The sequence below is a fragment of the Cebus imitator genome, unplaced genomic scaffold (genome assembly GCF_001604975.1).
Source record: "Cebus imitator isolate Cc_AM_T3 unplaced genomic scaffold, Cebus_imitator-1.0 Scaffold219, whole genome shotgun sequence".
In the NCBI taxonomy this organism is placed as follows: domain Eukaryota; kingdom Metazoa; phylum Chordata; class Mammalia; order Primates; family Cebidae; genus Cebus; species Cebus imitator.
This window is the reverse complement of record NW_016107534.1, coordinates 796,906-810,718: the sequence shown is the minus strand read 5'-3', so window position 1 is coordinate 810,718 and position 13,813 is coordinate 796,906. Positions and strand designations below refer to the sequence as shown.

The window sequence follows — 13,813 nt, the reverse complement described above, 5'->3', positions numbered from 1 at the left end:
TTTTCGAGACGGAATCACTCTGTCGCCCAGGCTGGAGTGCAATGGCATGATCTTCTTTAGCTCTATTGGATCATTTTTGTGTGTTTATATTATTATCTTTGTAAGGTGTCTTGGTTCTCCCTAAGTATTCGCTAATTCTTGGTTGTCAGTTCATCTGCATTTGAATCCCAGTTTGGCCACCTGCTCTGTTGTCAATATCCTGACTCTAGTGGTTTAGAGATGGAATGATGCGTGTGCAGCAACACTGTGCTGGCAGTTTGTCTTAATGTAAGGAATCCGAGTTCCTTCTGGTTGCCAGTGGTTCATCAGGCACTTTTTTCTTCCAGCCCAGTGCAAACTCAATGCTAAACATCATCATTTAAAACATTAACATATCCAGCTCTTCAGGCCCATGTTCTCAGCTAGATTATTTTGTCAACATTAACAAGATATAATTATAAGAAACCCAGAGCTGCTGTAGGATCCACATGAGGTTTTTATTTATGAAGAATTTAGCTGATTAATAACAGCAAAAACCCTCTAAATGCACAACGAAATATTAATTGAAGTGCTTTAACTGCACCTCTATTATTTATAAGAAATTTGGACTAAATCTATTAGAAAAAGGATGCTTTTCTGATTGGAGAGGACGCAAGTCATATTAATCCTGCTCTTTCACTTCTCTGTGTATTTATGGGGGCCATATGGTGTGTGGTAAGGATATGGGCTTTCAAGTTGGAGAAACCTCAATTTGAATCTACACTTTATTTTCATGTGTTGTATGACTTTTCAAAAATGACTGTGTCTGAAAATGACTTCTTCATGACTGTGTAATTCTCAAAACAGACTTATTCATTCCTACCTTACAGGATTACTGTGAGGGGTTAAGTAAATGCATAAAAGTTTCAGCATAATGCTGTACCTGATCCTCAATAATTGATAGATGTTATGGATATAGTTATTATACAGTATCTAAACTGATCATTTTAATCAATATCAAACATCTTTGAGATTCTGTTGATATGTTTAACCACAACCAATTGCTATCATAGAATTTTCAGAACTTTTTTAGTGATTTTAACTCCCCATTCATGTTAGTTTTCCAAGGCTACCATAACTAAATATCACATATGTGGTGGCTTAAACAGCAGAAGTTGATATTCTCATAGGGTTGGATGCAAGAAGTCTGAGATCAAGGTGTCAACAAGGTTGGTTTCTTCTGAGGCCTCCCTCTATGGCTCATAGATGGCCATCTTTTCTCTGTGTTATCACATGATCTTCCCTCTGTGTGTCTTCTGTCCTGATTTCTTCTTATAAGCATGTCAGTCATATAGGATTAGAGACCACCAAAATGACCAGACTGTAACTTAATTTCCTCTTTAAAGACCCCATCTTTAAATGCAGTCACATTCTGAGGTACTAGGGGTTAGGTATTCAAAATACAAATTTTATAGGAGGCACAATTCAGCCCATAGCACCATTATGCTTGGTTCTTCCTGTATTAAGGGATATCACCAGAAAAAAAAAATAGCTCTTTTAAAACATCATATGCCTCCACAAAATCACCTGCACTGTGTTACTTAATCAATTATTTTGTCTTTAAAAAGGGATATAGAGAAAATATCCGTTTGACCAAGATTTAGTGCCTTTCACAAAACTACAGTTGAAACCATTTTCATAATTTTACATTTCCTTAGATAACACAACCTGAATTTATTATGTAGCCTAAAATTTAAATTCTAGCAAAGCTTCCATCTCTAGGCAGTGGTAAATATAGGATTCAACATATTTTCTTTTTTCCTGGCTTCTAGAACTATAGACAGAGATAGAGATACTTTAAAATATAGTTCAGAGATAAATTTTGTTCCTGAAACAATTGTTTCCTCTTCCTTGCTTTTTTCAAAACTAATTTATACTTTTGTTGGTTCTCTCCCTGAAAATATTGTGTTACATTTTGATATCCATTCAAATTATAACAATTAAAGACATCACCATTACTCTTATTCTCAGTTCTGACCATGCTGCTGCCATGACAATGGGCCGAAAGGTATCAGGGAAGCAGAAATCCATGAAGGAAAACATGGACAAAAATACCTGAAAAGGAGAAATTAATAAAGAATAGAACCATGTAAGGAAGCTCAAGATCTGTTAAAGAAGGAAAAACATATCTGAGTAGATACCTCATATTCATTTTCATATACATATCCCAGTAGAAAATGCAACATCATTGTCTGATTATTTGTTATAGTTCTGTAAATAATTCTCATATATAATAATATGTAATATACAATAATTGAATATATAATATATAGTAATTATATGTATTATGTATAATAATTGAAAATTAAAGACCACATTTTATTTAATAATGCCATACTTTGAAAAATTTACTGTTTTTAAAATTTTTATCATGCTGTAATAAAATCAAATTATTGACTAATCCAAATATTAAAGATCACTTATGTTTAATTATAGTTCTTATAAGTCAGATATATGTTTTTCCTTCTTTAACAAATCTTGAGCTTCCTTATATGGTTCTCTCCTATCCGTAGAGAAGCTGATATTCTGCTTGTTGGTTGATGCTGTATCATTCTCTTCAGCTGATTTCCACCACTCCCAATCATTCCAAGGTGGAGGGTTCAGACAGACCTCATAGAAGAGAGAACAAGCCCTGCTCTGCATCTATAGTCTTCATTCACAATCCTTCATTCATAGCCTTTGATTTGACTCTTGGCAAATACATGTCTTAAGCCAAAAGGGGATGTGATAAGTGACTGAAAATGGATTACAGACAACTGTTCTCCACCTCCACTAATGAAAACACAGTGCAATATATCTGACCTGCTGCTGGGTCAGCAGAACTGTGATTTCTACCTGACAGGAGAAACACAACACTCAGGACAGTGATTTTTCCCAGAGTGAAACTGGACTATAATTCTTTGCTGTGGTGACTCTAGTTTCCCACAAACGTAAAGTATATTTCCTTATTAATAAACCCTTTTGCTTGTATTGTGTGTGTGTGTGTGTGTGTGTGTGTGTGTGTGTGTGTGTTTCTGTTATACAGGCTAAAAGTCTTGAAGCTGGTTTTGAGAGAGAAGTAGTGTTAAGTGTTTCTAGTGTGAAGAATGAAGATGAATGGAGAACAGGTTGTCAAGGTTAAGTAATGACAGTAAGACCTGTCCTTTATTAATTACTATATACCAGGCAGTGAGCCAGTGTTTATATATGTTGCCTCATTAAACCTTTTTATTTCGGTCTATGAAAGCTTAGAAGTAGTGTGGGTGCCTTATCCTTAGTTATACAGTTAACTTGGGGATGTATTGAGGCCAGAGTTCAGAGGTCCCATATTCCCAAAGTGAAAATCACTGACTTTAAATTATAGTGTTCATTGCTCATCTAGAGCAAAATGGCCCATTATTACCAAATTTACTGTTTAAAAGGTCATTATGTTTATCTGCTCAAGGTTGCGTTTCTGTCTCAGCCTAGAGGTCGCTATGAAAGGGAATGGAGTCCCCTAGTTTTCTCATATTCTCTTGTTTTAGTGTCTGGTGTCTGTGTGTGTGTGTGGTTTTTTTTCCTGCTTGAAACTACATGGATTATGTTTCTTAAAACCCAAATTTGGGAGTATGGACCCATACTAACTCAAAAGATTATAGAAAATGTCTGTTATTCAGAGAGTTTACAGCCATGAATGACACAGGTAAAATTCCCAACATTCATGGAATTTTTATTCAGGGAAATAGATAACACTTACATTAAGTAAGTAAAATATATAGGCTTTTAGGATATAATATGTTAGCTACTAAGGAGTGTGATAAAGCTAGGAATCCTGGTAGAAGCTTGGGGGTTACAATTTTCAATGCTGTGTTCAGGAAAGGTCTCACTAAGCCGGGGCATTTCAGTAAAGGACTGAAGGCAGTGAAGAAGAAAGCCACCAGATATAAAAGCCTGAAAGTAGAAGCATGCTCGGTATGTTCCAAGATCAGCCAGGGAGCCAGTATGGGTGGAAGAGAATGAGTAAAAAAAAAAAAAAAAATGCGTGAAGCCAGAGGAGTTCTCAGAGGATCTTGTGGACCATTATAAAGATATCATCAATGAAAGTCACTGGAGAGTAGGCTTTGGAGAGTAGGAATGACCGAATTCAGTTTAAGAATACTGGGATTATTGTAGCTTCTGTGTTAGGATCAATCAAATGCTGAAACAGAAGAGAACAAGGGCAGCAGGAAAGGGAACGCTAGGACAGCTACAGTACTGATCCAATGAGAGATGATGACGGCGCTTAGCAATGTAACACCAGTGGAGACGTTCTGAGACATTGTGAGCAAATTTTGAAGGTAGTAGAATCAACAGGATTCGGTCGTAAATAGGGTGGGAGTATAAAAAAGAAGTAAAAGACAATTTCAAGTTCCATTCCCACACTCTCCCTCAAGAACTGGAAGCATAGAATTAATGAGACAGGGGAGACCACTGAGAGATCAAGTTTAGGGATGAAGGTTGGGAATCAGAGGCATGCTGAGTTTCAGATGCTGTCAGACACCGAAAGAAATGACTCAAAAGGCAAATGCATTTCTTAAGAAAAGCCCGGAATTTGTCAGAATATAAGTGATTTTTAAAAGAGGACTAGCTACATAATTTGTGGAGCCCAGTAAGAAATGAAAATGCAGGAGTTCTTTCTTCACCAATTATTACTGATTACTGATTTCAAAACAGTAACAGCAGAACATTAAACCAAGCATAAGATCTTTCTAGTACAGGGTCCTGTGTACAAGTGCACACCCGTGAAGCTTGTCTTGGGTTAAGGGTATAATTCCAAATATGATCAGCAAGAGAGTAAGAGACAGAGAAGGACTAAGCAATGAAGCTAGGAAGATATTTAACGTAAACAAGACAGGAACAATCATACAAAGGTTTGATATGAGCTTGGTCGTGGTTCCAGCCAAAAAAACTGAATGGTTGCCTCTAGTTTTTGCAATTTTCAATTGCTAGGGGAATTTTATAAGAGTTTGGACTTTTGCATGATAGATTGATTTGGGCTGTTACCACTCACAGGGCAACTCCAGTTTCTCTATATCTTTTAAAAAAATAATCACTTCTAGTAGTAAATGAGATTTTGAAGTTTATTGGCTGCTAAAAAGTGAAAGGAAACCCATTTTTTGATGCAAATTTCACTTTGGCAGACACGCAGATGAGAAGTAGAAACAGGAGCAGAGAAAGACAGGCGTCAGTGTTAGTGTAGTTTTCTAACCAGTCAAGCAGCTTGTAAAGCAGCCATATAGAACCTGGTGACTGTAACGGAGTGGTAAGAGTAAACCATTTAGCACAAAACAGAAATATTTGGGAATAAATACTGAATCTGTTTCTTATCATGTGGCATAAAGTTGCCTTGAGTGTTAGGTTTCATAATAGTTTACCTTAGTTACTAAGAAGTTGCAAACATACCAGGTTGGATGTCAGAGTCTGTGGCGTTTGTGCACTGGTAGCTGGCTGAAAGCAAAAGACTGACCTTTGTCCTGGTAAAATATAATTTCCTCCCTCTTCACTCTTCCTGGAGTCTTCAATAATTCCAGATCATGACCTACACTGAGTAGATCTTGGATATGTACAGATGATCTATTCAGAGTTTGAAGAGGGAACTGTAATAGGTCCCAGAAAAAATTTCATATTAGTATGCTCCATTTTCACAGCTCAACCCTGGCTTATCTAGAGATTGCTTAAATCTGCTTCAGTTCATCTGACTGCTTCAGGTTCAAAATGTCCATGGGGCATGGAGGCAGAGTAAGTAACAAGCCATCAGCGTGTGTGACAGAAAAGATAGCCCCCATCCTCTGGGTGTTAGTATTTTGGAGTGACAGGGCCAGGAGGGAGCACATAAGAAAAAGGCTGGAAAAGGGAAGATTATTATTAACATATCCAGTCTCATTGCTAGCATCTCTTGAATTTTTGTGGGTTAATGAGAGTTAATACAGTCCCCTCCTACATTCTGGTGAGCTGTAACTTTGAAGATAAAGAGCTGTTATATTATTCTAAGAATGTGGCCCAGAGAGTGAATATAGTCTTGAGTTCACATTTGGACAAAATTTTATTCTGCCTACTTTGAAGTGAGATTACAAAGGGCTTTTCCTTGACATCATATAGGCAGAGCATGGCTATCAGCTTTTTGCTAAACAAAACTGTCTGATTTGAGTAAGTGTCTAATAAGTCCTTCTTTTGTCCTATACTCCTGGAAGGGTACTTTGTTAGCATCTTTTTAGATGCAAAGTTGTAGGGTAAAGAATCTTTCTTGAGCTATCTTCTATCTATAAGAGATTTTAAAAATATTCTACACTGCAACTCCTCTATGACAAAAGTATTACCCCAAACTACTCCACCCCATGACATAGATAAGAACTTAGTGTTCAGAGAAGAAAATAAGATAACATATTTGTCCAATTACCAGGGAAGATTTATTAGTTTGGAGTGTAGCCTGGTAGGTTGGTTTGGGGGCTTTTATCACCCAGAAAGTAACTCTAGAATTTCTTTGTAAACTTTATCTTTTAAAAAAATATATGTAAGTGGTGGTTCTAGAATTTATATCCAGGTCTACTGGAACATATTCCTTCCCTGTATGGCTCAAGTAATTAGAATTTTCTATAGGTATAAAAAAATTCCATGCATTTTTAAAAATCAAGTGCTTATTTTCAAATGTTAAAAAAATCTCTCAACTTCTTATTAAATGTGGGAGATAATCAGAATCCTATAATCCATGCTATTAAGGATTTAATTTCTCTAGAATGACAGTAGGTGGCATTTATATTTCTTTGCTTGTTTTGCTATTACTGCTTTCATTGAGGTTATGACACATATGACTTTTTCAAAGATGAAGTTAAAAAACTCAGTCTAATCATACCTAAGCCATGGCCCTATAACAAATGCTAGGCCACTGTAAGGTTGTGTAGACTTTAGGGTATGATTTTATGGATTTTTTTTAATGTTTACTTTAAGTTCAGGGATACAGGTGCAGGTTTGTTATATAAGTAAACTTGTGTCATGGGGGTTTGTTGTACAGATTATTTTATCACCCATGTATTAAGCCTAGTACCCATTAGTTATTTTTCCTGACCCTCTCCCTCCTTCCACCCTCCACCCTCCAAAAGGCCCCAGTGTGTGCTGTTCCCCTGTGTGTCTCCATGTGTTCTCATCATTTAGCTCCCACTTGTAAGTGAGAACATGCAGTATTTAGTTTTCTATTCCTGTGTTAGTTTGCTAAGGATTTTGTTTGATGATTTTCCTATATTAAACTCACATTAAAATTTTTCAGAAGCTGTTTTAAGAAAGTACATAATTAAGATCAGCATTTTGGAATAATTTGAAAGTATAGTGTCTAATGAAGAGCTTGCTATACTAACCATAGTACTATTTAATTCTAATGTCTGTGTTTATTACATCTTTCGTTGCATTGGCTCGCCAAAAGGATAGACTGCAGTAATGTATTTAATGAGGAAGCCAGCATTCCAGAGTCTTCTTCATGCCTAATATTTGGCAGAATTAAATTTACTATATATTGCAGAAATTATTCCAAATAAGACTATTATCATTTATATTCTTGGCAGCAGAGAAAATGTATAGGATGTTTAATACAAAAATACTTTTGTACTATTTAGACTAGTACTGTAGATGTTAGCAAGACTAACAGAATAAGGCACATTTAAAAAATCCAGCTAATCAATTAGGTGTTCCCATAATTTTATGGCTGTTTCTCCAGGATCAGTTAGTTTGTTTTAAGGCTAAATTGACTTGGCAGGGTCTGACTGGGACAAAACTGATGGTTTTCTATTTGAGTGTCTTTGGAACATATATGGGTGTGGTTTTTACTTTGCCACATTCTTTTCTTACCTTTATATCATTTCTATATAGTCCATTTTCTGTGTGGGTTTTTTGCAGCAATGCTAGCTGCAAAACAGGAACTCAAAGATTAGCCAACATATGAGAAGCTTAGGAATGTTTACAACAATAGGTTGCTTAAAAGTAGATGGCAAAGCTTAGGGAGATTTATGAGCTGTAAAGGTACATATCCTTATTTCATTGGGATGTTCTTAATTGTAGTAAATCTTGTAAACTTTGTAGTAAATCTTGTTAAAGGGGTTTCCACACTTAAAATGGGCTCTTATGCAAGGACAGCCTTAGTGGTAAATGAATTGGACAGTAAATTCAGCAATCTGCGTGGTATGATTTCATATTCAAAGACAGTCTCTTAACTTGTGCCTCACATCCTGCTCATGGTTTGGACAGTTCTTTACCTCAAGGTTTTGCCATCTGTTAAGAGAAACCTTTTCCTCTAGGAAAAGGCAACACTAATGCTGATTCACTTATTTACCCTTGAGGGCAAATGGTTTTTTTTGATCTTTCATTAAAAAGGACACAATTAGTTCTGTCTTGAGGATTGCCAGATGAAATCTAACTAGTACCATACATTTTAGCCAGACTAACAGATTAAGACATATTTTTTAAAATCCAGCTAATCAGGATCATATTCAGAGATGTAAATAGAGTGAACAGATCTATTAACAAGGATCATAGATATGACAAAGGGAATCTCTTCACAGTCTTAAGATGTGGTTTCCCTGTGGCCTCAGTATCCCAAGTTATTTGGGGGAAAATATATTTTGAGCTCAGGATATGAAAAATGGAACCAGATCAAAGGTTTTTGTTTCTGTTTTTAAAGAATAAAATACTGTTGTTTCTGCTTCAATACCATAACTGGAAAAAAAGGCAAAGCAGTCATTTTAGCTTTTTTTTTTTTTTTTTTTTTTTTTTTTTTTTTTTTTTTTTTTTTTTTTTTTTTTTTCAGATTCTTAACCTCTAGGTTGTACAAAGAAAAACCTTCCAGAGAGATATCTCTCTGTAAGTCAATTTCAATAGGATAGTATGAACAATGAGCAAAGGGGGAGAATTTCAGAGTGCAGAAACCAGAACCATATCCCCAGTTAATGTATCTTAGAGGAAGGAGGTATTACATATTTTATAAAAGCACCTGACTTATTTTGATATGATGTGATCACTGAGAACCCTCTGAAAGTGTTCTTTAGAGGGGCTGTTAAAAAATATCAAGCCCTTATGACATGCTTGTGATTTATTATATTTGGTAGTTGGAATTATTAATGATGTGAAGATGCAACCACTAGCATTATTCAAGCACTGGTGTGTAATAGTGATGTTCTGGAATGTTGCACTCCCACTCTATTTTCTCTCTATGTAGTTTACCTTCTGGGTTAAACTTACTGCTAAAACAACACTTGGATCACTAGTACCTTCTAAAGGTGATCTGTGTAGCATTAAGTGTTAATGTTTTGCCAGACTGGTTTTGTCTCCTTCCTTATGTGTGTTTATTTATAATCTAAAAGGGAAAATAAGCTCCACCAGCTTGGTTGTTTGTATTTTTATTTTTAAAAATTGGGTTCAATTAAAAAAGAAACGTTACTCATCTACATTTGCAGGTTAGGATACAGCAATGCTTGACTATAATTAAGGACAATTTCAATAAGTGCCTTTTAATGTGCCTTTAGCAGAGAAACTGGAACAATTAGCTGGAAAATAATACATTATTTGCTTTATCTCCTACTGTTAGGCTTACCAACAGTGATTCTTTTTTTTTCCCCCTCAGATGTACATCCAGACAACAACACTTACTGTCTCCATGAGTTTAAGTGCTTCAGTGTCTCTGGGCATGCTCTATATGCCCAAGGTTTATATTATAATTTTTCATCCAGAACAGAATGTTCAAAAACGCAAGAGGAGCTTCAAGGCTGTGGTGACAGCTGCCACCATGCAAAGCAAACTCATCCAAAAAGGAAATGACAGACCAAATGGGGAGGTGAAAAGTGAACTCTGTGAGAGCCTTGAAACCAACAGTAAGTCATCTGTAGACTTTCCGATGGTCAAGAGCGGGAGCGCTTCCTAATAGATGTACGTTGAACATTCTTCTCTTAGTCTTGGGGATTGTGCTACATGTTTCCAGGGCCATGGTGGTACCCACATACCATGACACCATCACATTTAGAACCATTTGGCTAAAAAGGAATGGTGTCAAGACAAGTGGTTATTCTACACAGTACAAACTTGCTCAGAAATCTCTTTTACAAAGCATGACATTCAGATCTTTATTTTGAAGCATTACAAACTTGATATCTGAAAGCATCTTCTTTGTATAAAAAGTATCTTTTAGTGCTTAGAAATGATTCCATAATTTTTCTTGTTCAATATCAGCTGCTTTTTATGGTATCAGTAGTTTACTGATATTTATGGAATATGCTACTACATATCTGACACAAATAAATGATGTTATCTGTGCCTTTAGGGACATGAGAACCCTAGTTAGCCAATATGTTTAGTTAAGTCACAGTTAATACTTGTTTCTCCCAAGTGGTCCCCTTTCCTTGGCTTCCCGAGGGCTTCCCTTGACTTCCCTTCTTGGATATATTAAGATAATTGAAGTTTTTCTACTTTTTTTTTTTTTTGAGACAAAGTCTCACTCTATCGCCCAGGCTAGAGAGCAGTGGCTTCATCTCAGCTCACTGCAACTTCTACCTCCTGGGTTCAAGCAGTTCTCCTGCCTCAGCCTCCTGAGTAGCTGGGACTACAGGCATGTGCCACTACACCTGGCTAATTTTTGTACTTTTTAGTAGAGATGGGGTTTCACCATACTGGACAGGCTGGCCTCAAACTCCGGAATCTCATGATCCGCTTCAGCCTCCCAAAGTGCTGGGATTACAGGCGTGAGCCACCGTGCCTGACCGAAAGTTCTTCCTCAAAAGCTTCATGACCCTGGAAATAGACTCTTTTCTAGAACCACCTTTCCATTTGCCTTTTCTTCACCTATTTTCTTCTCTATAGTCCACCCAGAAAGAAGCACATGATAACAAGACACAGAAACCTGGGCTCAGCCAGTAGAATTTAACGGATCTATTGAGGTCCGTCTTGTTATCTATGAAAGAGTAGCAAATAGATTGAAGATTTATATGGTAAAATGCCAGAAAGCTTAGTATGATAAACATGACAGCCTTTCCTTACTAGGTTCTACAGATGAATCAAAAAAAAAAAAAAGAGTGGCTTCTAGTCTTTTGGAATATAACATAGGTATTCAATACTTGTTTTGTTTTGTTTTGTTTTGTTTTGTTTTGTTTTGTTTTCTGTTTGAAACAGGTACTTGCTTTGTTGCCCAGGCTGGAGTGCAGTGGTGTGATCTAGGCTCACTGCAGCCTCTACCTCCTGGGCTCAAGTGATCCTCCCACCTCAGCCTTCCAAATATCTTGGACTGTAGTCACGTGCCACCATGCCCAGCTAATTTTGTTTATTTATTTTATAGAGACAGAGTCTCATTATATTGCCCAGGCTGGTCTCTAACTCTTAGGCTCAAGTGATCCTCACACCTAGGCCCCCTAAAATGCTAGGATTACAGGTGTGAGTTATCACACCCAGCCAAGCATTCAGTAATTAAGGACAAAATTCTATGCAAAAGTATTCTCTTCCTCTCATATTCATCCACCAGTCTGTATCCCCTACTCTCCATACTTTTGACACTAAATACAAGAAAAAACTAAGAATTAATTTCATTTGGTTTAATTATTATAGCAACTCATGATCTACATTCGATCTATAAACCTTTTTTATCAAGATTTCTAGATGAGCATTGTCTATATCAAGGTACCATACACAGAACTACCCTGTGATAGTTGATTAGCATTGCTTAATTAGACATACTGGTTTCAGTTACTATCAGCTTATCTGGAATTATTAGCCAGATTGGCTCTAAAAAGATTACCTTCAGGTCACTGATACCAAATTTAGTCACTTGTAGAGAAATGAACCTTACAAGAATTTCATAAACACCCTCCACATATTCACTTTTCTGCAAACATGAAAACTTGTGGAGTAAGAAATATGAGAAGGCAAGGTAAGGATGGGCTTTAGGAACAAATCATTACAATCATCTCTGATTGTAGGGAAGCAATTTACTAATAATAAACCTATTTCAGCTCTTAGCAAAAGGCATACTATAACTGCCATTAAAGGCATCAAAGTAGAATGCTTGTGATTTGAGGAAAATTTTCATCTTTTTTCCTACCTTGAGAGCATCAGTGTAGGAAGTTGAAACCTATTACAGGATGCCAATAAACTGCTGTTGGCCAGTGATATAATTTGAACACTGGTACTTCTCAGCATGACTCACTGGAGTCTATTGTTGTACCTGTTTTTCTTTCTTTCTTTTTTTTAGCAGCCATCGAGAAACTTTATAAAATATGGTTGCCAAATAAAAGAACCAAACTTATAGTGAAATAAATACCAGTCATCCAGACTCACCTTTGGAAAGTGGTGGGAAAAAATTCTAATAACCTTTTCACCACTTTAAAGAATAAATAGATGCCCTGCAAAAGAAAATTCTCAGTATTGATAAGAACTAATCTCATATTATTGAAGTGAATCTCACACTCTTTTCCTTTGGTTCTTTTCTGTTAATATTGAAATGGAAATTATATAGCATGCATGTATTTCTCTGTTTTCTTAAAATGAGAATGAAATATTGCAAACACAAGGCCTATTTCGAGGGTAAGCCTATAATATTCTGGAGGAGTCAGATGCTCACTTTTAGGAGGTAAAGGAAAGTCAAGAAGTGAATCAAGATAATATCAATTACTACCAGAAAAAAGATTTAGTCGTACTTGGGAGATTTTAGTGGATTGATCTTTTACAGGGGTAGTTTAGGTTTGAGTAAGTTGGACCCGAAAAAGGTGATTTCAGTGTATTCATTCAAGAGAGAAAGACGTATGACATCTTCACACATCCTTCCACAAACCTACTCCAAGTCACCATTTTTAACCTTTGTTCACTTACATGGCCTTTCTATATGAAAGGGTACATTTGTGTTCAGAATGTTAAAGCTTCAAAATCTACACAGAATAAATATAAGCAATAGGAAGCTGGATGGGAAACCAGTGAGTACCGTGTTAATTGCTGAATTTGCAGACTATATTTTATATTTAGAAAAAAAGGTCAAGTGTTATTTCATAACAGAGTGTAAGGGAGTTAGAAACAAAGTTGATATATATGAATTTTGCCAACTGTACTCAATTAACAAATGCTGTACATAGTATTCCTCAAGCTATGCTCATGAATAATTCATGAAAACAGCTGCTGCAGGTAGATTTGTTTTCTCTAGCTTGTGAACACAGTGTGGTGCACACAAGGAAATTTACTGTTGCGGTACTCAAAAGCTGATTTTCATATAAGTATATTCATCACTGTGAAAAAAAACACTGGAAAAAAAATCCCTGTGAACTCATCTGTACGTCTCTGATTCATTTTGTTCTATGATACGTCTGCGATAAAGATTCTTGGGAGATATCTGCCACCCACAAAGTTTGCCCCTTATCGTCACTTTCATGTTGACTAAATCATCTGTTTCCAGAGCCTTACACTTCCTTTTCCAACCAGTAGAAAAATTGGCATTACTCTCCTTTTGTGAATTTTATTCTCAATTCTCAATGGAATTCTACCATTTTTTCTTCCTAGAAACCACATTTAAGAGTTCAAAAGGCCAGGCGCGGTAGATCACGCCTGTAATCCCAGCACTTTGGGAGGCCGAGGTGGGTGGATCACAAGGTTAAGAGCTCAAGACCATCCTGGCCAACATGGTGAAACCCGTCTCTACTAAAAATACAAAAATTAGCCGGGCATGGTGGCACGTGCTTGTGGTCCCAGCTACTCAGGAGGCTGAGGCAGAAGAATCATCTGAACCCAGGAGGCAGAGGTTTCAATGAGCCAAGATTGCGCCACTGCACTCCAGCTTGGCTACAGAGCA

At 36.6% G+C, this 13,813-nt stretch overlaps 1 protein-coding gene across 5 annotated transcripts in view; it reads left to right on the top strand.

The window, feature by feature from the left end:
• The window catches only part of GRM8 (glutamate metabotropic receptor 8), a 780,131-nt gene that overhangs the window by 762,481 nt on the left and 3,837 nt on the right, over positions 1-13,813 (top strand). For 3 of the 5 annotated variants that reach the window (XM_037746049.1, XM_017549478.2, XM_037746050.1), the window contains exon 10: positions 9,620-9,921. In XM_037746049.1, the coding sequence (XP_037601977.1) occupies positions 9,620-9,916 (297 nt within the window). In that variant the 3' untranslated portion in view covers positions 9,917-9,921. The remainder of the gene's footprint in view (positions 1-9,619; positions 9,922-13,813) is intronic. The other 2 variants (XM_017549479.2, XM_037746051.1) reach the window with 1 other exon arrangement.